Raw genomic sequence first — 21731 nt, 5'->3', positions numbered from 1 at the left:
GGTGGATTTGCGAATAGCGATGAGGACCAACAGAGGATGCAGCAGGACATAGATCGGTTGGAGGCTTGGGCGGAGAGATGGCCAATGGAGTTTAATTCGGACAAATGTGAGGTAATGCATTTTGGAAGGTCTAATACAGATAGAAAATATACAGCAAATGGCAGAATCGTTAAGAGTATTGATAGGCAGAGGGATCTGGGTGTACAGATACACAGGTCACTGAAAGTGGCAATGCAGGTGGAGAAGGTAGTCAAGAAGGCATACGGCATGCCTGCCTTCATCGGCCGGGCCATTGAGTTTAAAAATTGGCAAGTCATGTTGCAGCTTTATAGAACCTTGGTTTGGCCGCACTTGGAATATAGTGTTCAATTCTGGTCGCCACACTACCAGAAGGATGTGGAGGCTTTGGAGAGGGTACAGAAAAGATTTACCGGGATGTTTGCCGAGTATGGAGGGCATTAGCTATGAGGAGAGGTTGAAGAAACTTGGTTTGTCCTCACTGGGATGATGAAGGTTGAGGGGCGACCTGATAGAAGTCCACAAGATTATAACAGGCATGGACAGAGTGGATAGTCAGAAGCTTTTTCCCAGGGTGGAAGAGTCAATTATTAGGGGGCACAGGTTTAAGGTGCGAGGGGCAAGGTTTAAAGGAGATGTACGAGGCAGATTTTTTACACAGAGGGTGGTGGGTGCCTGGAACTTGCTGCCGGGGGAGGTAGTGGAAGCGAATACGATAGTGACTTTTAAGGGGCGCCTGAACAAATACATGAATATGATGGGAATAGAGGGATATGATCCCCAGAAGGGTAGGGGGTTTAGTTCAGTCGGGCAGCATGGTCGGTGTAGGCTTGGAGGGCCGAAGGGCCTGTTCCTGTGCTGTAATTTTCTTTGTTCTTTGTTCTTTGATCTTTGTAATATGACCCATGATCTGCTGTGACTGAGGCCCTGTGAGTATAATGAACAGACGGTTCATACCTGCTCTTCAGTGCTGTTAATGACAGCAAGATCAGCATCCATTAATTGACAGAATTTCCGGGCTTCTTTCCAAGTGGATTTACGTGATGAAAAGTAGTAAAGATTTTGCTTGAATGGGGTCCATTGTACAGGACATTGCAAATTAGGCATACCTGTGAAGTTATTCAAATTAAAGTTATGAGCAAACAAAAGCAGAAAATACTGTAAAACCTCAGCATGTCTGACAGCATCCTTGGAGTTTAGAAAGATGAGGGGGGATCTTATTGAAACTTACAGGATACTGCAAGGCCTGGATAGAGTGGACGTGGAGAGGATATTTCCACTAGTAGGAAAAACTAGAACCAGAGGGCACAACCTCAGGCTAAAGGGATGAAGCTTTAAAACAGAGATGAGGAGGAATTTCTTCAGCCAGAGGGTGGTGAATCTGTGGAACTCTTTGCCGCAAAAGGCTGTGGAGGCCGGGTCATTGAGTGAGACAGAGATAGATAGGTTCTTGATTAATAAGGCGATCAGGGGTTATGGGGAAAAGGCAGGAGAATGGGGATGAGAAAAATATCAGCCATGATTGAATGGCGGAGCAGACTCGATGGGCCGAGTGGCCTAATTCTGCTCCTATGTCTTATGGTCTTGGAGAGAGAATGGAACCAACGTTTCGAGTCAGGGTGTGACCCTTCTCATATCGGAAATGCTCTAAGCAGTTTGGACTGCAGCATTTCACACATCTTCCTGGGTCTCTGCATTCTGGGACATACTTACAGGCCTGACTTACAGCAGGAAGAATCCTCCAGCTGTTGGATGCTTCCCTGTTGAAGGGATCACACCTATTAAAGGGTGAAAACCTCCCAAAAACAAAACACCTCGCCCGTTAAAGGTGTCACACACTGCAACGGGATCACGCTGCTCAACCGTTGGCCCTGGCTCGCAGGGGAGTTCTCACAACTCTGAGTCGGAACGGTTTTGCTTCAAGTCCCACTCCAAAGACTTGTGCACAAAATCTCGGCTGCAATCTAAGCCCCAAACTGAGGCAGTTATCGATGCTGATTTGAGGATGAGACAGGAGGCCGTTAGAGGACCAGTGGCACTATTTAAGATAAAGTAAACTCTATTTATTAGTCACATGTAGGCTGACATTAACATTTGCCATTGTCAATGCATGTAACTTGCACATCTTTGGACACTAATGGGCAACTTAGCATGGCCAATCCACCTAACCTGCACCATCTTTAGACTGTGAGAGGAAACCGGAGCACCCGGAGGAAACCCATGCAGACACAGGGAGAACATACAAACTCCACACAGACAGTGACCCAAAGTCAGAATTGAACCCGTGTCCCTGGCACTGTGAGGCAGCAGTGCTAACCACTGTGCCACCACTCAACAGAGTTATTTTGCAGCTACCCTTTCAGATCAGCTCTCAATCATGAACTCAATGGAATACAAAACAAGACATACAACAAAACTAAGTCAGTGATTCCGGAGCTGATTGTGGTATGGTGACCATAGGGATTGGTTATGGACAGAGGTAACTTGGTGTGACATGTTTAGCAAGCCAGGCCTGTCGCTCCCACTATACTGTGAACAAACTGCTCAGAGCAGGAACTGAAACTGATATTAATACACCTGATTGACTCTCTCTCTCTTTCTGAAATGTCCAATCCAACTCTGGGTTGGGTATCTGACCCCCACGTCTCTCGATCATAAAGACCACAGAGCGCACCCCCAGCTCAGCTCACTTTGTTCCCCTCCCCCCACACACACACCATTAATTACTTCAATGGGTTCCCATCTCCCCCTCCCTAAGCTACAACTCACTTCAAAGCACTGCTGTTTAAATGCTACCCAATAGGCAGTGGTAACTAATGCCCTCACTACTCCAGATAACCAATGTCAAGGCCGACAGGTGAATTAGGCACAAGGATCACAGAAATAAGCTGGGACAAGGTACCGTAGCTCCCAGCTGGCCTGCTACACAGCTAGGCCATGCCTGTTCCCTCTGTTCAAAACCCTGGTGCTGCAATGTCCAACAGTAGCTTCGCAACACTGGTAATAACAGCCATTGCAACAAACTCCTTGCCCCAGTGTCACCCCCTCTTATACCCTGTGAACAAAAAGTACAGCAACTGTACCCATATGCAAATCGGTAAAAGTCTGAATTTTTAGAGCGATTAGTATGTACACATCCTCATTACTGTTCTGACTCATTCCTTGATCACAACAGGTGTGAACGCATTTAGTAACCAGAGTTAGTGTTGATTAGCTGTACAGTACAGGGCAGCACGGTGGCACAGTGGTTAGCACTGCTGCTTCACAGCGCCAGGGACCCGGGTTCGATTCCCAACTTGGGTCACTGTCTGTGTGGAGTTTGCACGTTCTCCCCATGACTTCGTGGGTTTCCTCCGGGTGCTCCGGTTTCCTCCCACAGTCCGAAAGAAGTGCTGGTTAGGTGAATTGACCCGAACAGGTGCCGGAGTGTGGTGACGAGGGGAATTTCACAGTAACTTCATTGCAGTGTTAATGTAAGTCTACTTGTGACTCATAAATAAACTTTAATTTTAACTTTAGTATTATTAATTCATCTGACTCCAGTGTCACCAATCCAGTAGTTTTCTGTAACAATAATTAGTGATTAAATGGATCTTAAACTTACTCTCTTTCAGCTGTGAAATTGCAGCATGAAGTTCATTGAGTGATCTTGTCTTCTCAATCAATCCCAGAACTGAAAGAGATACAACATTTTAGATCAAAGGACACTGTAGAAGAACAATTTTGCTTTTGAGTTGTATCACCAATGGACAACATTAACAAAGGTAATTTTAGCAGTGAGAGTGATTGTGACAATGAGAATCAAGCATGCTGGGAACTTTGGTTGAGTTATAGTTGAGCAAATATGTAGGTTAGAAGGCTGCTGCAAGTCGTGACCTGGTCTGTGAGCTGTAACTTGATACTTCCTGCATTGACCAAATAAGGGTAATTGTTTGTGTCACGCTAGACTTCTTGGCACCAAGAGTTCCCACCAGTCCATATGTGCTTGAAGCCAAGTGGCCTAGGTGCAGTTTGGAAATAAACATTACGGAGTTGTTTATGAGTTAGCCATGATCGAACATTGTGATTGGTTTCTGGTGATATCTGGCTAGGTGCCAGAGAACTTTCTGGAAGATTGGAAAAGTTTGAGGATAGAGAAGGGTGTTTCACCCTTTGTCTCCAGTGATAACTCGCAACCCACCACCGTGAAGTGTGCCTTGGAGAACATCTTCAGGGAAGACAAAAGAACTACAAGGGGAGATTTACACCTGGAATGGGCCTGGAAAGTTCACTCAAACCAGGTAGTATCCGATTTAGAGTTAATCTCAAAGTGAAAGAGTTAAAGTGTTGCAACTGTTGTAAGTTTATGGAGCTTGATACCTAAAGTGTTAAAGTAAAGGTTTTGTTTAAGTGAATTTGAGTCAACTTTGGTTTGTTATACTAAAATAAGTACCTGGAAAGAGATTTAAGTTTAAAGCTGTATAACGCTTGTGAGAGATTTTCACTGGAGGAATCAGTAAAATATATGTCCCATTGGTTTGTGAGTTGTTAACCAGGAGATATCAATTGAAGATTTCACCAACAAAGTGAAGGGACAGGTTAGGAATTCTTTAATGCAAATAGTTTTGAGACATGCAATCTGCAATCAGTTTACTGCTGGCAGCAAAATCTCGATAAGCTTTTAAAAAGAGCTTTGGGTCTCTGTTCCGAAAAGAAATCAGGCACAGGGATAAATGAAAGGGGGGCAGTTCTCTCGCACATAAACACGTGAGGGGCTGAATGGCCTTTATTTATTTTAATTATACTGTAAAAGGACATGTGTTTATTATCGATTTAACATTTCCTTGTTTGAAATTTCCCCCGATGGATTCATACCACTTGAAGCAGAAGAAAATGCAGGTTAGGGGAACAGGGAAGGGGAGTGGGACCTGTTAAATTATTCTTACAGAGAGCTGATACAGACAGAATGGGCTGATGGGCTTCCTTCTATACTGTAAGCATTCCGTGATTCTATGACTCTATTGGATAGGAGTCCCGGGAACATTGGCTCTTGCTCCCAATATGTCTCTCACTGTTCATGATATGTCAGCCTCAGGACAGTGACACCAGAGTTCCTCACTAGGGCATCCTGGGCCTATCCACCCTCAGTCACCTCATCAAACCAACCTGATTTGGCCATACACTGGTGTTCCCTTGTCATGGAGAGCTAGTGACGACACGATGGGCCAAATGGAGTATTGTGGTCAGTTTTGGGCCCCGTATCTAAGGAAGGATGTGCTGGCCTTGGAAAGGGTCCAGAGGAGGTTCACAAGAATGATCCCTGGAACGAAGAGCTTGTCGTATGAGGAACGGTTGAGGACTCTGGGTCTGTACTCAAAGAACAAAGAACAAAGAACAATACAGCACAGGAACAGGCCCTTCGGCCCTCCAAGCCCGCGCCGCTCCCCGGTCCAGGATTGAATCCTGAATCCAGGATCCCCGCCCAATTTTCCAGCCTATCTACATACCAATATCCTATCCACCGAGCTGTCCCTCACAGCTACGATGCTTTGTTCATTACAACCTATTAACTCACCCCCACCCCCCCATTCCAGACCATGTGATCTCCAGGGAGAGGCGAAAACCCAGAGTGAAAAACCCCAGGGCCAATATGGGGAAAAAAAAATCTGGGAAATTCCTCTCCGACCCCCTGAGGCGATCGAAACGAGTCCAGGAGATCACAATGGCCCTGATCGGAAAATGCTTCCCAACCCTAGTCATTTCCACTTCCACGAACACCATATGAATTCCCTGCCCCCGAGACAGGTTCCCAACTATCCGCAGTCTCGCTCTGTACTGGCACCAGCAAGATGATCATAGAATGAAGCCTTGAAACGAGAAACAAGGAACAATTAGCCCGCACCGCTCCCTGGTCCAAACTAGACCACTCTTTTCTATCCCTCCATTCCCACTCCGTTCATATAGCTGTCTAGATAAGTCTTAAACGTTCCCAGTGTGTCCGCCTCCACCACCTTGCCCGGCAACACATTCCAGGCCCCCACGACCCTCTGTGTGAAATATGTCCTTCTGATATCTGTGTTAAACCTCCCCCCCTTCACCTTGAACCTATGACCCCTCGTGAACGTCACCACCGACCCGGGGAAAAGCTTCCCACCGTTCACCCTATCCATGCCTTTCATAATTTTATACACCTCTATTAAGTCTCCCCTCATCCTCCGTCTTTCCAAGGAGAACAACCCCAGTTTCCCCAATCTCTCCTCATAACCAAGCCCCTCCATACCAGGCAACATCCTGGTAAACCTCCTCTGTACTCTCTCCAAAGCCTCCACGTCCTTCTGGTAGTGTGGCGACCAGAACTGGACGCAGTATTCCAAATGCGGCCGAACCAACGTTCTATACATCTGCAACATCAGACCCCAACTTTTATACTCTATGCCCCGTCCTATAAAGGCAAGCATGCCATATGCCTTCTTCACCACCTTCTCCACCTGTGACGTCACCTTCAAAGATCTGTGGACTTGCACACCCAGGTCCCTCTGCGTCTCTACACCCTTTATGGTTCTTCCATTTATCGTGTAGCTCCTCCCTACATTATTCCCACCAAAATGCATCACTTCGCATTTATGAGGATTGAACTCCATCTGCCATTTCCTTGCCCAAATTTCCAGCCTATCTATATCCTTCTGTAGCCTCTGACTATGTTCCTCACTGTCTGCAAGTCCTGCCAGTTTTGTGTCGTCTGCAAACTTACTGATCACCCCAGTTACTCCTTCTTCCAGATCATTTATATAAATCACAAACAGCAGAGGTCCCAATACAGAGCCCTGCGGTACACCACTAGTCACAGGCCTCCAGCCGGAAAAAGACCCTTCCACTACCACCCTCTGTCTTCTATGACCAAGCCAGTTCTCCACCCATCTAGCCACCTCCCCCTTTATCCCATGGGATCCAACCTTTTTCACTAGCCTACCATGAGGGACTTTGTCAAACGCTTTACTAAAGTCCATATAGACAACATCCACGGCCCTTCCTTCGTCAACCATTTTGGTCACTTCTTCAAAAAACACCACCAGGTTAGTGAGGCATGACCTCCCTCTCACAAAACCATGTTGACTATCGTTAATGAGTTTATTCCTTTCTAAATGCGCATACATCCTATCTTTAAGAATCTTCTCCAACAACTTCCCCACCACGGACGTCAAGCTCACCGGCCTATAATTACCCGGGTTATCCTTCCTACCCTTCTTAAATAACGGGACCACATTGGCTATCCTCCAATCCTCTGGGACCTCACCTGTGTCCAGTGACGAGACAAAGATTTGCGTCAGAGGCCCAACGATTTCACCTCTCGTCTCCCTGAGCAGCCTTGGATAGATTCCATCAGGCCCTGGGGATTTGTCAGTCTTTATATTCTCTAACAAACCTAACACTTCCTCCTTTGTAATGGAGATTTTCTCCAACGGTTCAACACTCCCCTCCGAGACACTCCCAGTCAACACATCCCTCTCCTTTGTGAATACCGACGCAAAGTATTCATTTAGGATCTCCCCTACCTCTTTGGGCTCCAAGCATAAGTCCCCACTTTTGTCCCTGAGAGGTCCGATTTTTTCTCTAACAACCCTTTTGTTCCTAACGTATGAATAAAATGCCTTGGGATTCTCCTTAATCCTGTCTGCCAAGAACATTTCGTGACCCCTTTTTGCTCTTCTAATTCCCCGTTTGAGTATTTTCCTACTTTCATTGTACTCCTCCAGAGCTCCCTCCGTTTTTAGCTGCTTGGACCTAACATACGCCTCTCTTTTCCTTTTGACCAGTCCCTCAATTTCCCTGGTTATCCACGGTTCTCTAATCCTACCCTTCCTATCCTTCTTTTTTACAGGCACATGCTTGTCCTGTAGCCCTAACAACCGTTCCTTAAAAGACTGCCACATACCAGATGTGGATTTACCCTCAAACAGCCTCTCCCAATCAAGAGCTGCCAATTTCTGCCTGATCCCAATAAAGTTAGCCTTCCCCCAATCCAACACCTTACCCTTGGGACACCACTCATCCTTTTCCATCACTATCCCAAAGCTAACAGAATTGTGGTCACTATTTGCCACATGTTCCCCAACCAAAACTTTGAGGACCTGACCGGGCTCATTCCCCAGTACCAGGTCCAATATAGCCCCCTCTCTAGTTGGGCTGTCCACATATTGTTCCAACGAACCCTCCTGTACATATTTTACAAATTCCTCCCCATCCAGAGTCCCTGCCCTCAGCGATTTCCAGTCTATACCAGGGAAATTGAAGTCTCCCACTACAACAACCCTATATTTCCTGCACCTATCCAGTATCTCCTGACATATCCATTCTTCCACTTCCCTTGGGCTGTTGGGGGGCCTGTAGTACACCCCCAACATAGTGACTGCGCCTTTCCTGTTTCTAAGCTCCACCCAGAGTGACTCGCTACACGACTCCTCTGAATTGTCCTCCCTCTGCACCGCTGTAATATGCTCTCCAACCAATACCACTACTCCCCCACCTCTTTTGGCCCCTCCTCTGTCTCGCCTAAAACACTTGTACCCTGGAATATTCAGCTGCCAGTCTTGTCCCTCTTTCAACCAAGTCTCCGTCACCGCAACCACATCCAAATTCCTCGTGCGCATTAAGGCCCCAAGTTCGTCTGTTTTACCTGCTACGCTCCTTGCATTGAAGTATAAGCACTCCAGACCCCCAGGCTCAGTGAGGTTGTCCTCCCCCAGAGTGCTCTTCTTCTTTGCCAGCCTTGTCCCAGCCCCAAGCTCGTCCCCAGCCACCACACTTATAGACCTAATAGTTTGATCCCCACCCCCCTGCCATACTAGTTTAAACCCCCCCGAACTGCACTAGCAAAGCTCCCAGCCAGGATATTTGTGCCCTTCCAACTTAGTTGTGACCCCTCCCTCTTGTACAGGTGCCATCCTCTCCTGAAAACCTCCCATTGGTCTATGAAAATAAAGCCCTCCCTCCTGGACCAGTCCTTTAGCCAGGCATTCATTTGAACCAACTCCCTATTCTTAGCCTCACTGGCACGAGGCATTGGGAGCAGCCCAGAGATGGCCACCCTAGTGACCCTAAATTCGTTGGAGTTTAGAAGGATGAGGGACAATCTTATTGAAACTGACAGGATACCGCAAGGACTGGATAGAGTGGACGTGGAGAGGATGTTTCCACTAGTAGGAAAAACTAGAAACAGAGGGCACAACCTCAAACTAGAGATGAGGAGGAATTTCTTTAGGGTGAATCTGTGGAACTCTTTGCCACAGAAGGCTGTGGAGGTCGGGTCATTGACTGTTTTTAAGACAGAGATAGATAGGTTCTTGATTGATAAGGGGATCAGGGGTTATGGGGAAAAGGCAGGAGAGTGAGGATGAAAAAAAAATCAGCCATGATTGAATGGCGGAGCAGACTCGATGGGCCGAGTGGCCTAATTCTGCTTTTATGTCTTATGGTCTTATGGCCTCCTTTTGTGCCGTAACAATTTTGTGACAGGGGATATATAATGGTCAGAATCTTACTGGTCCCACAGTGGCAGATTTGAAGGAGGGACCAATTCTGAGTGTCGCTCATTGGGGCATCTCCTTGATGCATTCACACCTGGGAGAAGTCATGGCTGAGGCAGGTGCAGAGTTACTCTGGCTGTCCATCCAGTGGCGGGTAGCCAGTCAGGGCCATTTGAGGGACTGAGGGGAGAGAGAGGATGAACATTGTTTGCTGAAATGTCAACACTGGATACAAATATATTCAGCACTGAGAGCTGGTGATGAGCAGCTGAGCACTATTATCAATCCACTCAGAGTGTCATCATTCTGGTAGCTTCCAGTCTGAAAATTCAAAGTTAACCTCTGGTTATGACACTTACATTCTTTCAGCTGTGCAACTTCAGTCTGGAGGCTAGTGTGTGCGCTGCTGGCCTTCTCAGATATTCCTGTAACTGTAAGAGGAACAACCCTTTAGATGGTGTGGCACTGTTTCACCAAGAGACCATTATCACCTTCTCTCCAGATTTATTTGGAAAATTAAATAATACTGCTTAACACACAAATGAAAGATTTAATGTTTTTCAAAATCATCTCCGTAAACAATTCCGAGCCAATGAAGTACTTCTGAAGTTGTAATATGTGAAAGGCAGCAGCTAAGATGTGTAACGCCCGAACTGCGTTAGGGGCTGTGGGCTTTAACAAAAACAAAATAACATGGTTTGCACACCTAGATCCAAAATAACAATGACGGATTTATTCGAGGAGATGCTCTCTGCACAGAGTACAAACTGAAAGTAAGCTGGTAGTTTCTGCAAACATCGTAATGATATCACCATCAAACCATGTGATCAGCTCTTAAAGCAACAATGCAATGCTTTTAAATATATAACATCCCTCCCCCTTTACTTCTGTGCCCATAAGAACAAAGTACTATAATGTTATACATAGGATCAATCATACTTTAGATATCATTATTCATTATAAACAGTCAGTAAGAAACTTGGTCATGAGGATGTATATTCTTCTTTGATTTTACAAGATGTTCTGGAATATAACTTAAAAAATAGAATAATTGTAATTAGAATATCATCCGGGTGCATTGTGCACCAGAGAGACCACTTCAAATCTGATCCATTGATCTTTGGAAAAGGGCTGATGCAGATGTGTTTCTAAGAGGCAATCTTTTATAAAGAAAAAGAGTAACACCCTCAGTGCTTCCTCCAACCTGTTCAACATGGAGGGATACTGATTTATCAGCCGAAGGAGGACGGTACGTGATAACCAGTAAGAGGTTTCCTTGCCCATGTTTAACCTGAAACCATGAGACTTCATGGGGTCCGGAGTCGATGTTAAGGACTCCCAGGGCAACTCCCTCCCGACTGTATACCACTGTGCTGCCACCTCTGCTGGGTCTGTCCTGCAGGTGGGACAGGACATATCCAGGGATGGTAATGATGGTGTCTGGGGTGTTATCTGTCAGGTATGATTCTGTGAGAATGACTATGTCAGGCTGTTGTGAGTAACAATAGTAAGCAATGGTTATGATTCAGTGGCTACATTCATCTGTAAATATGCTTGTGGAAGATCAGTCTTACTGAATTCCTGCCAACCTGATAACCCAGCAAACAAATCTTCAATTAAAGGAAGTGGATTCTATCAGCACACAACACTGGATTTATGGTTGCTTTAAAATCACCACAAATACGAACTAAAACCATCTGGTTTCATGACAGATACAATGGTTGTTGCCCAGTCACTCATTGTACCTAGCCCTGACACACCAGTGTTAACAAGTATTAATTCTTCTTCAACCTTGGGACAATTTGATATGGCACCACTCTTGCTTTGAGGCATTTTGGTTGATTATTAAGCTTTATCTTGAGTTTAACTTGAACTCCCTTGAGCCAAGTGTCTCTTCAAATACACTCTTGTATTTATCCAGAAGGTGCTGTCGGTCTGTTTTGGCATCGACCAACCTGATGACAGCACTCCAGATAAGCTTTATCTTCTCCAGCCATGATCTCCCAAATAGAGCTGGAAAATTACCATGGACCACACGGAGAGGCAACTCCGCTGTTTGTCCATCAACTCTACACTGACCATGATGTAATCTTTTAACTGCACAATCTCTTCCGTGTTTGACCTGAAAATCACATCAGCTGGTTTTAAAGGAAGATGTTTTAGCATTTGTTGGTATTGGGGAGGTGATGGCCTCATAGTGTTATCGCTCGACTATTAATCCAAATACCCAGATAATGTTCTGGGGACCTGGGTTCGAATCCCGCCATGGAAGCTGGTGGAATTTAAATTCAATAAAAACTACCTGGAATTAAGAGTCTACTGACCATGAAATCATTGTCGATTGCCGGAAAAACCCATCTGGTTCACTAGTGCCCTTTAGGGAAGGAAATCTGCTGAGTCAACGGCAAAACAAAAAGTCCTGTCAACCCTACAAAGTCCTCCTTACTAACATCTGGGGGCTGGTGTCAGAAGTGTCAGCAACAACCTAACATAATCATTTTCACAGAATCATACCTGACAGATAACACCCCAGACACCATCATTACCATCCCTGGATATATCCTGTCCCACCGGCAGGGCAGAGGTGGCGGCACAGTGGTATACAGTCGGGAGGGAGTTGCCCTGGGAGTCCTTAACATCGACTCCAGACCCCATGAAGTCTCATGGTTTCAGGTTAAACATGGGCAAGGAAACCTCTTACTGGTTATCACGTACCGTCCTCCTTCAGCTGATGAATCAGTATCCCTCCATGTTGAACAGGTTGGAGGAAGCACTGACGGTGGCTCAAAATGTACTCTGGTTGGGGGAATTTCAATGTCCACCACCAAGAGTGGCTGGGCAGCAGCACTACTGACCGAGCTGGTCGGGTCCTAAAGGATATAACTGCTAGACTGGGTCTGCAGCAGGCGGTGAAGGAACCAACAAGAGGAAATAACATACTTGACCTCATCCTTACCAATCTGCCGGCTGCCGATGCATCTGTCCATGACAGTATCGCTAAGAGTGACCACCGCACAGTCCTTGTGGAGACTAAGTCCTGCCTTCACGTTGAGAATAACCTCCATCGTGTTGTGAGGCACTATCACTGTGCTAAATGGGACAGACTTCGAACTGATCTAGCAACTCAAGACTGGGCATCCATGAGATGCTGTGGGCCATCAACAGCAGTGGAATTGTACTCCGGCACAATCTGCAACCCCATGGCCCGGTGTATCCCCCACTCAACCATTACCATCAAACCAGGGGATCAACCCTGGTTCAATGGAGAGTGCAGGAGGGCATGCTGGGAGCAGCACCAGGCTTACCTAACAATGAGGTGTCAACCTGGTGAAGCTACCAAACAGGACTACTTGCATGCCAAATGGCAAAAACAGCAAGTGATAGACAGAGCTAAGTGATCCCATACCCAACAGATCAGATCTAAGCTCTGCAGTCCTTCCACATCCAGTGAATGGTGATGGAGAATTAAACAACTCACTGGGGGAGGAGGCTCCACAAATATCCCCATCCTCAATGATGGAGGAGCCCAGCACATCAGCGCAAAAGATAAGGCTGAAGTATTCGCAGCAATCTTCAGCCAGAAGTGCCGAGTGGATGATCCATCTCGACCTCCTCCAGTGGTCCCCAGCATCTCAGATGCCAGTCTCCGGCCAATTCGGTTCACTCCACGTGATATCAAGAAACGGTTGGAGGCACTGGATACTGCAAAGGCAATGGGCCCTGATAATATTCCGGCAATAGTACTGAAGACTTGTGCTCCAGAACTTGCCGCTCCCCGAGCCAAGCTCTTCCAGGACAGTTACAACACTGGCATCTACCCAACAATGTGGAAAATTGCCCGGTATGTTCTGTACACAAAAAGCAGGACAAATCCAACCCAGCCAATTACTGCCCAAACAGTCTGCTCTCGATCATCAGTAAAGTGATGGAAGGGGTCATTGACAGCGCTATCAAGCAGCACCTGCTCAGCAATATAACCTGCTCAGTGACACCCAGTTTGGGTTTTGCCAGGGTCACTCAGCTCCTGACCTCATTACAGCCTTGGGTCAAACATGGACAAAAGAGCTGAATTCCAGAGGTGAGGTGAGAGTGACAGCCCTTGACATCAAGGCCGCATTCGACCGAGTGTAGAATCAAGGAGCCCTGGTGAAACTGGAATCAATGGGTATCAGGGGGCAAACTCTCCATTAGTTGGAGACATACCTGGTACATAGGAAGGTGGTTGTGGTTGTGGAGGGTCAGTCATCTCAGCTCCAGGACATCTCTGCAGGGGTCCCTCAGGGTAGTGTCCTAGGCCCAACCATCTTCAGCTGCTTCATCAATGACCTTCCCTCCATCATAAGGTCAGAAGTGGGGATGTTTGCCGATGATTGCACAATGTTCAGCACCATTCGCAACTCCTCAGATACTGAAGCAGTCCATATTCAAATGCAACAAGATTTGGACAATATGCAGGTTTGGGCCGACAAGTGGCAAATAACATTCACGCCACACAAATGCCAGGCAATGACCATCACCAATAGGAGGCACTCTAACCACCACCCCTTAACATTCAATGGTGTAACCATCACTGAATCCCCCACTGTCAACATCCTTGGGATTACCATTGACCAGAAACTCAACTGGACTCACCACATAAACACAGTGGCTACAAGAGCAGATCAGAGGCTAGGAATACTGCGGCGAGTAACTCACCTCCTGCCTTCCCAAAGCCTATCCATCATCTACAAGGCACAAGTCAGGAGTGTGATGGAATACTCCCCACTTGCCTGGATGGGTGCAGCTCCAACAACACTCAAGAAGCTCGACACCATCCAGGACAAAGCAGCCCCGCTTGATTGGCACCCCATCCACAAACATCCACTCCCTCCACCACCGACGCTCAGTAGCAGCAGTGTGTACCATCTACAAGATGCACTGCAGCAATTCACCAAAGATCCTTAGACAGCACCTTCCAAACCCAAGACCACTTCCATCACAAAGGACAAGGCCAGCAGATACATGGGAACACCACAACCTGCAAGTTCCCCTCCAAGCCACTCACCATCCTGACTTGGAAATATATCGCTGTTCCTTCACAGTTGCTGGGTCAAAATCCTGCAATTCCCTCCCTAATGGCATTGTGGGTCAACCCACAGAACATGGACTGCAGCGATTCAAGAAGGCAGCTCACCACCTCCTTCTCAAGGGCAACTAGGGATGGGCAATAAATGCTGGCCCAGCCAACGACGCCCATGCCCCATGAATGAATTTTTTAAAAAGTCTCAGGAATTAAAGTTCGAGCAGCAGCAATATCAACCTCCATCCTAATAGGTTGTCCACTTAACTTTGGAGTCACCCAGAATCGATGTGATTCACTCTGTATGGATAAGACGTTCAGTTGGATCTTTCATCAAACCTCTGGACATTCTCTTCACAGTCATAGCCTTTTCTTCCAAGTTGTAAATTCTTTTTGTAGAATGCAACTTTGTTTTCTTCGAGATGCCCAGATTCTTTTTCTGAATATTCTTCCCAAAGGAAGCTGGTCGAACCCAACAAGCAGTGAGGCCCATTTTGCCATAATTCTTGCATTAACTATCCTTGCTCCAGCATTCACTCGCTGAATGGCCTATTTGGGCACATCTGAGACGCACTTGTTGCTGTTTTGACCTCTTGTGGGTAGTTCCCAACTTGTGGATCTTCATTCCTGCACTAAACTGTGAAGCTTCTTTAACAGCTAGTCCCACCGACACTGCGATGTCAACTTCTGTCTTTAAAATCCAAGTATCTTCAGTAAACAATCCTCTTTGGATAGCCTCATTTTGGAGATCGATCGCTGGCCAGCCCGGGACCCCCACAGTGCTGTCCCTCCATCCCCCCCCCCATGGCCTGATCACAACCCGATCGCGGCCCCCACAGGTATTCCCAACCCCTCCCCCCCCCCCCCCCCCATCCCGGAGCTCCCCAATCTCCAGCCCCCCTACCCCTTCAGCAGTGATAATCCCCCCTCCCCCGGCAGATCCCCCACCATGGGAGGTAGACCCTCCTGGAAGGTAGACCCCCCACCCTGGCAGACCCCCCCCACCCTGGCAGACAACCCCCCAGCAGACCCCCAGCAGACCCCCTCAGCCCGCCCCGATCACTGGCCTCCCTCCAGCCCCGACCAGATCCCAACGCGGAGTGGCAGCGGGACCCACCACACCCACCGATCACCCCCCAGACTCCTCTCCCATCAGGTCCCACCCTTAAGCTCCACCCCAATAGACCACACCCCATTGGCATTGCCCGATGCCCAGTGGGCAGTGTCAAGGTGCCATCTGGGCATTGGCACTTTGCCCCTTGGGCAATGCCAGGGGGAACAGGCTGGCACTGCCAGGGTTCCCATGCCCAGGGGGCATCACCCCCCTTCTCCCCAACCTCTGGAGGCCCCAATTGCCCCCCTTCACTCCAGCGGGGTCTCCTGCTAGTTCCCCGAAATGGGGAGCTACTCTAAACCCCGCAGGATTGGATTTGTACTGGTGGGGAGAGAGATGCAATCAGACCCGGAGAATTCAGTCCTGGGTCCGATAATAACATTAAAAATAGATTAAAATCACTTAACTGGTCTTTGTGCCAGTTTCCTGCATGGTCCCGACCGTGCCGGACTTCCGGCAGTGGGAGACACGCATGCGTCGGGAACGCATGTGAGATTCTCGTGAATCGGCACATATGTGTATCTCCTGACCTGACCCGCCAAAAAATTAGCGGATCGGAATGGGAGAATCGCCCCCTGTGTTCGTTACTCAGGCGAGTAATGTGATATATGAATTTCAATGCTGGTGTGACGCCAGCTATATCGGTCACAACTCCCAACAACTGGTGGGTTGTAGGCCATAGAATGTCCCTTCAGCTGTTCACAACAGGCAGAGTACTGACTGCACTCAACCAGCCCATGCATAGAACATAGAATCCAACATTAAATATGCTTCTGCAATTGGACAGCACTTACTGATCATTCCCAAGTGTGCTCGGACTTCGACTAATAATGGATTCAAAATGATCAGTTGGGCTCATAATGTGGCTCACTAGAACTTACAGATATCAATAGGCAGGAGACCAGCCTCTTTGAACAAAAGATACATTGCACTTTTTTAAGTTAACAAAAGCTTGGGAGACAACGGTTCCCAATCAGAGTTAACTTGCTTTTGCTGAATTTAGACAACAGTTTGGGTTGTTGGGATTTCCTTGATTTCCTCTATGGCAACACCAACAACTCAACTTGAGTTGTCCACCATTCAGCACCCTTTTTTTCGTGCAACTTAAATTGTTCCCTTTGAAATTTGGCATTCTTGCATTTGTCCTGATGAGTACAAGACAAAAAGCTTCGACAGCATGTCTCTTTTATCAGCAATACTCAAGTTAGATACTCAAGAGGGTGATTAGAATGTGGAAATCATTGCCATGGGGAACAGTTGAGACAAATAGCATTGATACATTCAAAGGCAAGCTGGACAAATATTTGAGGAGACAGGGATAGAAGGATATGTTGAGATGAAGAGGAGTTTTGTATGGAAAATAAACATGCACAGAATTGTTGGGCTGAATAGCCTGTTTCTGTGCTATCAACATTTTGTAAGAAGTGGAATTCCTGATTGAACCCCGCATTCCTTTGAACAGTTCAAGAAGAATAACTCACCGTCATTGGGCGGCATGGTGGCGCAGTGGTTAACACTGCTGCCTCACAGCGCCAGGGACCTGGGTTCAATTCCCGGTTTGGGTCACTGTCTGTGTGGAGTCTGCACGTTCTCCCCGTGTCTGCGTGGGTTTCCTCTGGGTGTTCCGGTTTCCTCCCACAGTCCAAAGATGTGCTGGTTAGGTTAATTGGCCATGCTAAATTGACCCTAGTGTCATGGAGATAAGCAGGGTAAATATTTGGGGTTATGGGACTAGGGCCTGGGTGGGATTGTGTCGGTGCAGACTCGATGGGCCGAATGGCCTCCTTCTGCACTGTGGGGATTCTATGATTCTATGAGATATGAATTAGGGATGGGCAATAAACCTGTTTTTTTAGGTTTCTGCAGTGGGCAATTAGGATGGATGATGGCGCACAGTGGGAGGAGTGACGTCATTTTACCTCTAAACATAAAACAAACCCACAACAAAAGCAGGAGTCTTATTTCAGCATCTTTCATCCAACAGGATCACCCTCCTTTACCGCATCATCTTCAGGAAGAGCTCAAAGCCTCCAGCCTCAAAAATCAGTCTCAAAATGATAAGAAAAAGTTCAAATTCTCTGAAAAACTGGAGGACTCCCTGAATTGGAGACACAGAGAGCTGTCACACTCACCACTATTGTTCAACTGGGAAAGTTTCATCCCAAAATCCACATTCGATTTCTTCGTTTCACTGAACAGCTGTGAAACTGAGATGGAAACATGATTAATCTCAAATACCAGCATGTACAAGATTCGCCTCCACTGTTTCTCATGGAGGAAGATCACATGTTGAAGGAAACATTTACATTCCAAACTCATAATCAATTTTCCTTCTCTTCACTAGCTACAAACCACCAACCTAAACTCTCCCATTTCCTAAACCTCCACCGTATCAGAACAGACAGTTAATCTGTTCCTGAGTTGGGTACAAAGGGTTTGATTTCATGGGTTTTATTCAGATTGGAGAGGTTATGGAAGTAGTGAGACAGGGACCAGAACTGGATCAACCTTTATTCCTGCTTTGATGACTGGTAATTGTCAGGAAGCACCATTTCACAACGACTGAAGATTCAAATGTTGGGATTTTGGAAAAAGTGAAGAAAAAGGTGAAAGTCCTCAGGAAGACACGGATAGGGTCAGTGAAATGGGCAGACAGGTGGCACATACAAGTTATGTGGAGATGAAAGGTGAATGAGCAAAGCCAGGACATTAAATGGACCTGTTCATCTAAGATGGGAGCTTTTTGGAATCTGTAATGTGAAGGGCATGAAGCTGATTCAGTGAGCCAGGATCACTTTGCAAAGGGTGGGTCATGTGCAACAAAACTGTTTTGAGGAAGGGCGGCGCGGTGGCACAGTGGTTAGCACTGCTGCCTTACAGCGCCAGGGACCCGGGTTCGATTCCCGGCTTGGGTCACTGTGCGGAGTTTGCACGTTCTATCCGTGTCTGCGTGGGTTTCCTCTGGGTGCTCTGGTTTCATCCCAAAGTCCAAAGATGTGCGGGTTAGGTGCATTGGCCATGCTAAATTGCACCTTAGTGTCCAAAGATGTGCAGGTTAGGTGGATTGGCCATGATAAATTGTCCTTAAGTTTGTGCCTGTGATGGACTGGTGTCCCTTTCTGGGTGTATCCCACCTAGTGTCCAGCCTCTGTCAGGATAGACTCTGACTCTCCACAGCCCTGGATTGGAGTAAGCAGTGAAGGGAAATTGAAGTGTTCACCTGGCAGAACATGTCTGCTCTTCCAATGGATGAGGTATTGTATCCTGCTCAGCAGCATGGAGGATGTAGCTATTGGTTCCCGGGAGCAGCCCTGGGCACAACACTGGGAAATACTGCACGGGAAACAACATTGCACTCCCCTAGTCCCGTTGCTGTCACCGACATTACCGGCACAGGTACCACCCTCTCCAAATGCCCTGTAATATCAGTGAGTTAATAGGGTTACTAACTATCCAGTAATGTCTGATAGGTTCACCTCATGCATTATCACTCCTCAGTCCATTACGAAATTCATATTACCAATGTTAATACATGCTAATTTATGCACCGCTCTTGCTCTGACCAAGACCACAAGAAACTACAAAGGGTTGTGAACGTAGCTCAGTTACCAGCCTCCCATCCATTGACTCTGTCTACACTTCCTGCTGCCTTGGGAAAGCAGCCAGCATAATCAAGGACCCCACGTACCCCAGAGATATGCCAGAGGTTTACTGCCTCGCCCAGCCGAGGCTTGTAAGATCCCGCCCGAGGCCAACGGAGAATGCTGTTCTGCGAGCCACGCCCACCCTGATTCTGGGACGGGCATGCCAGTAAAATTCCGGCAGTACTCTCTTCCACCTTCTTCCATCGGGAAAAAGATACAAAGTCTGAGGACACATACCAACCGACTCAAGAACAACTTCTTCCTGCTGCCATCAGACGTTTGAATGGACCTACCTTATATTAAGTTGACTTTCCTCTATACTCTTGCTCTGACTGAAACATTACATTTTGCACCCTCTCCTTCCCTTCTCTCATATGTAATCTATGGAAGGTATGTTTTGTCTGTTTAAAGCACACAAGAAACAATACTTTTCACTGTATCCCAATACATGTGACAATAGTAAATCCAATCAAATCAAATCAGTCTCATTGATGATTACTATTTAGCTTCATTGGCTATTGCAGAATTCACAGCAACATGTTCCAGTTTAAAAGATCCACAAAACTTACACCGTGTACTTGCAATGATGAGGATCACTGCAGACAGCAGGAGGGAGAGACCCAGCAGAATGTAGATGATGGGAGGTGACCATCTTCCTTGGCTGAGATTCACTAATCGGAAATCATATTCTGCAAAGTGTATGAGAAAGTCAAAGACTCGAAACCTTTTCACAATTGAGAATTGCAGTCAACACTGGATCTAAAAATAAAAACTTTGAAGACACATTTCTTCAATTGAAGAATAATCATCAGATTGAAATTCAGCATGAAATCGAAGTGAGGAGAGAGTGAGAGAATGAGAGAGTGAGGAGAGTTATCCACAGTTACTAACAACAGAAACATTACTCGGGTGATAGCTACATGCCACCAGGAATAAAGGCCAATCATCCATCTCGCAACCTGTGAGCCCATTCCTTCATCATTTCACCAATCCTCGCCCAGCATCTACGCTTCAAACTCTTCCTCAGAGATCTCGCTCTGAGTGAGGAGGACCTTCAGTTAAAGGGAAGGTAACGGGATTTATGACCCCACTGCTTTGCTTCATCATTCACTTCCAAACTTCTTTCACAAGAAAGAGTGGAATTTTCTGACAATGCCTTCACTCAGCCAGATAGAAATGACTTCTTCACTGGTGTTAATTGATCTGGAGGCGATGATGAATTCTAGTTCCTTAATTCAACCTAAATAAACTGTTCAGTAATGATCGCCGCTAAGTACCTGGCTTCAGCTTTTCATGTTTTCCTCTGCCTCGTCTCGGTTGGTCATGGTCATGGTGAAAGTCACTGAAATGTACACATTCATCACTTGGATCCATGTTATCAGTTGCAAACTGTGTCAAGTGAAGCAATGCAAGAGATGGGACTTTCTCCCTCACCCAGTTCCTCTTGCTCTGTGCTTCCAAAAACAAAAATCACAGCTATAAATTGCGTCAGATCGGCATTGAGATACTTTCACACTTCTGTTTTTTTTTCTTGTCAATGTGCTTAATTGACAGTTGTTACAATGCAGGTCAGAAACTCCAACATATTTTATGAAGTCAGCCTAGACCATAAGTTTTGAATTTGAAATTGATGCGGGTGAGCAGAAGATGTTTCACTCCAGGTATTATTCAAGCAATCCATTCGGGAGCTTTCATCAAACAAAGTTTATTTAAGACCAAAAGAGAAAATGCTGGAAAATCTCAGCAGGTCTGGCAGCATCTGTAAGGAGAGAAAAAAGCTAACGTTTCCAGTCCAGATGACCCTTTGACAAAGGGTCGTCTGGGCTTGAAGCGTCAGCTCTTTTCTCTCCTTACAGACGCTGCCAGACCTGCTGAGATTTTCCAGCAATTTCTCTTCTGGTTTCAGATTCCAGCATCCGCAATAATTTGCTTTTATCCAAAGTTTATTTAAGAATACAGTTAACAGATTGAAAGAAAATTAGCAATAACTTTTACCAATCACAAACAAGGGAAAAAAACAACTCTGATGCTGTATAAACCTTAGTAACTAAATGCACTATTCCAAACAAGCAAGCCTCCTTACAAACATACACTTGTTCCAGGTTTATATAACAGAAAATAAGAATGCTCATGTGCTTTTCCAGCTCAGCAATACCAGCTGTGAACTAGTCCTTTGGACAGAGAATTAAAACTCTGACTCTCTAACCCTGCAGCTTCGAGCAGACCCCGAGGTAGAGATAGAACTACTGTTGGCCTCCAACTTTTCCCAGCAAATCACTTCAAGAGACAGAGACATGCTAGTTATTAGCCACCAAGAGCTGAATTTCCAATACCAGAGAGAGTCACACTGTTGTCAACCTGGATTCCACACAGCTTCTAACTAAAAAAAACAG

At 46.5% G+C, this 21731-nt stretch overlaps 1 protein-coding gene across 3 annotated transcripts in view; it reads right to left on the bottom strand.

Annotated features, from left to right (window-relative positions):
- Window positions 1-20775, bottom strand: part of LOC144507538 (CD209 antigen-like protein C) — a 30272-nt gene extending 9497 nt beyond the window's left edge. The window contains exons 1-6 of one of the 3 annotated variants that reach the window (XM_078234674.1): window positions 20616-20775; window positions 19908-20027; window positions 17827-17901; window positions 9881-9952; window positions 3623-3691; window positions 976-1127 (exon numbers count right to left, since the gene is read on the bottom strand). In XM_078234674.1, coding sequence (XP_078090800.1) covers window positions 976-1127; window positions 3623-3691; window positions 9881-9952; window positions 17827-17901; window positions 19908-20027; window positions 20616-20712 — 585 coding nt within the window. In that variant the 5' untranslated portion in view covers window positions 20713-20775. Of the gene's footprint in view, window positions 1-975; window positions 1128-3622; window positions 3692-9880; window positions 9953-17826; window positions 17902-18914; window positions 19000-19907; window positions 20028-20615 lie in introns of those variants that run through there. The other 2 variants (XM_078234675.1, XM_078234676.1) reach the window with 2 other exon arrangements.
- Between the last annotated feature and the right edge of the window lie 956 nt (window positions 20776-21731).

The sequence above is a fragment of the Mustelus asterias genome, chromosome 19, assembly GCF_964213995.1.
Source record: "Mustelus asterias chromosome 19, sMusAst1.hap1.1, whole genome shotgun sequence".
Lineage (NCBI taxonomy): Eukaryota > Metazoa > Chordata > Chondrichthyes > Carcharhiniformes > Triakidae > Mustelus > Mustelus asterias.
This window is presented reverse-complemented; position numbering and strand designations above follow the sequence as displayed.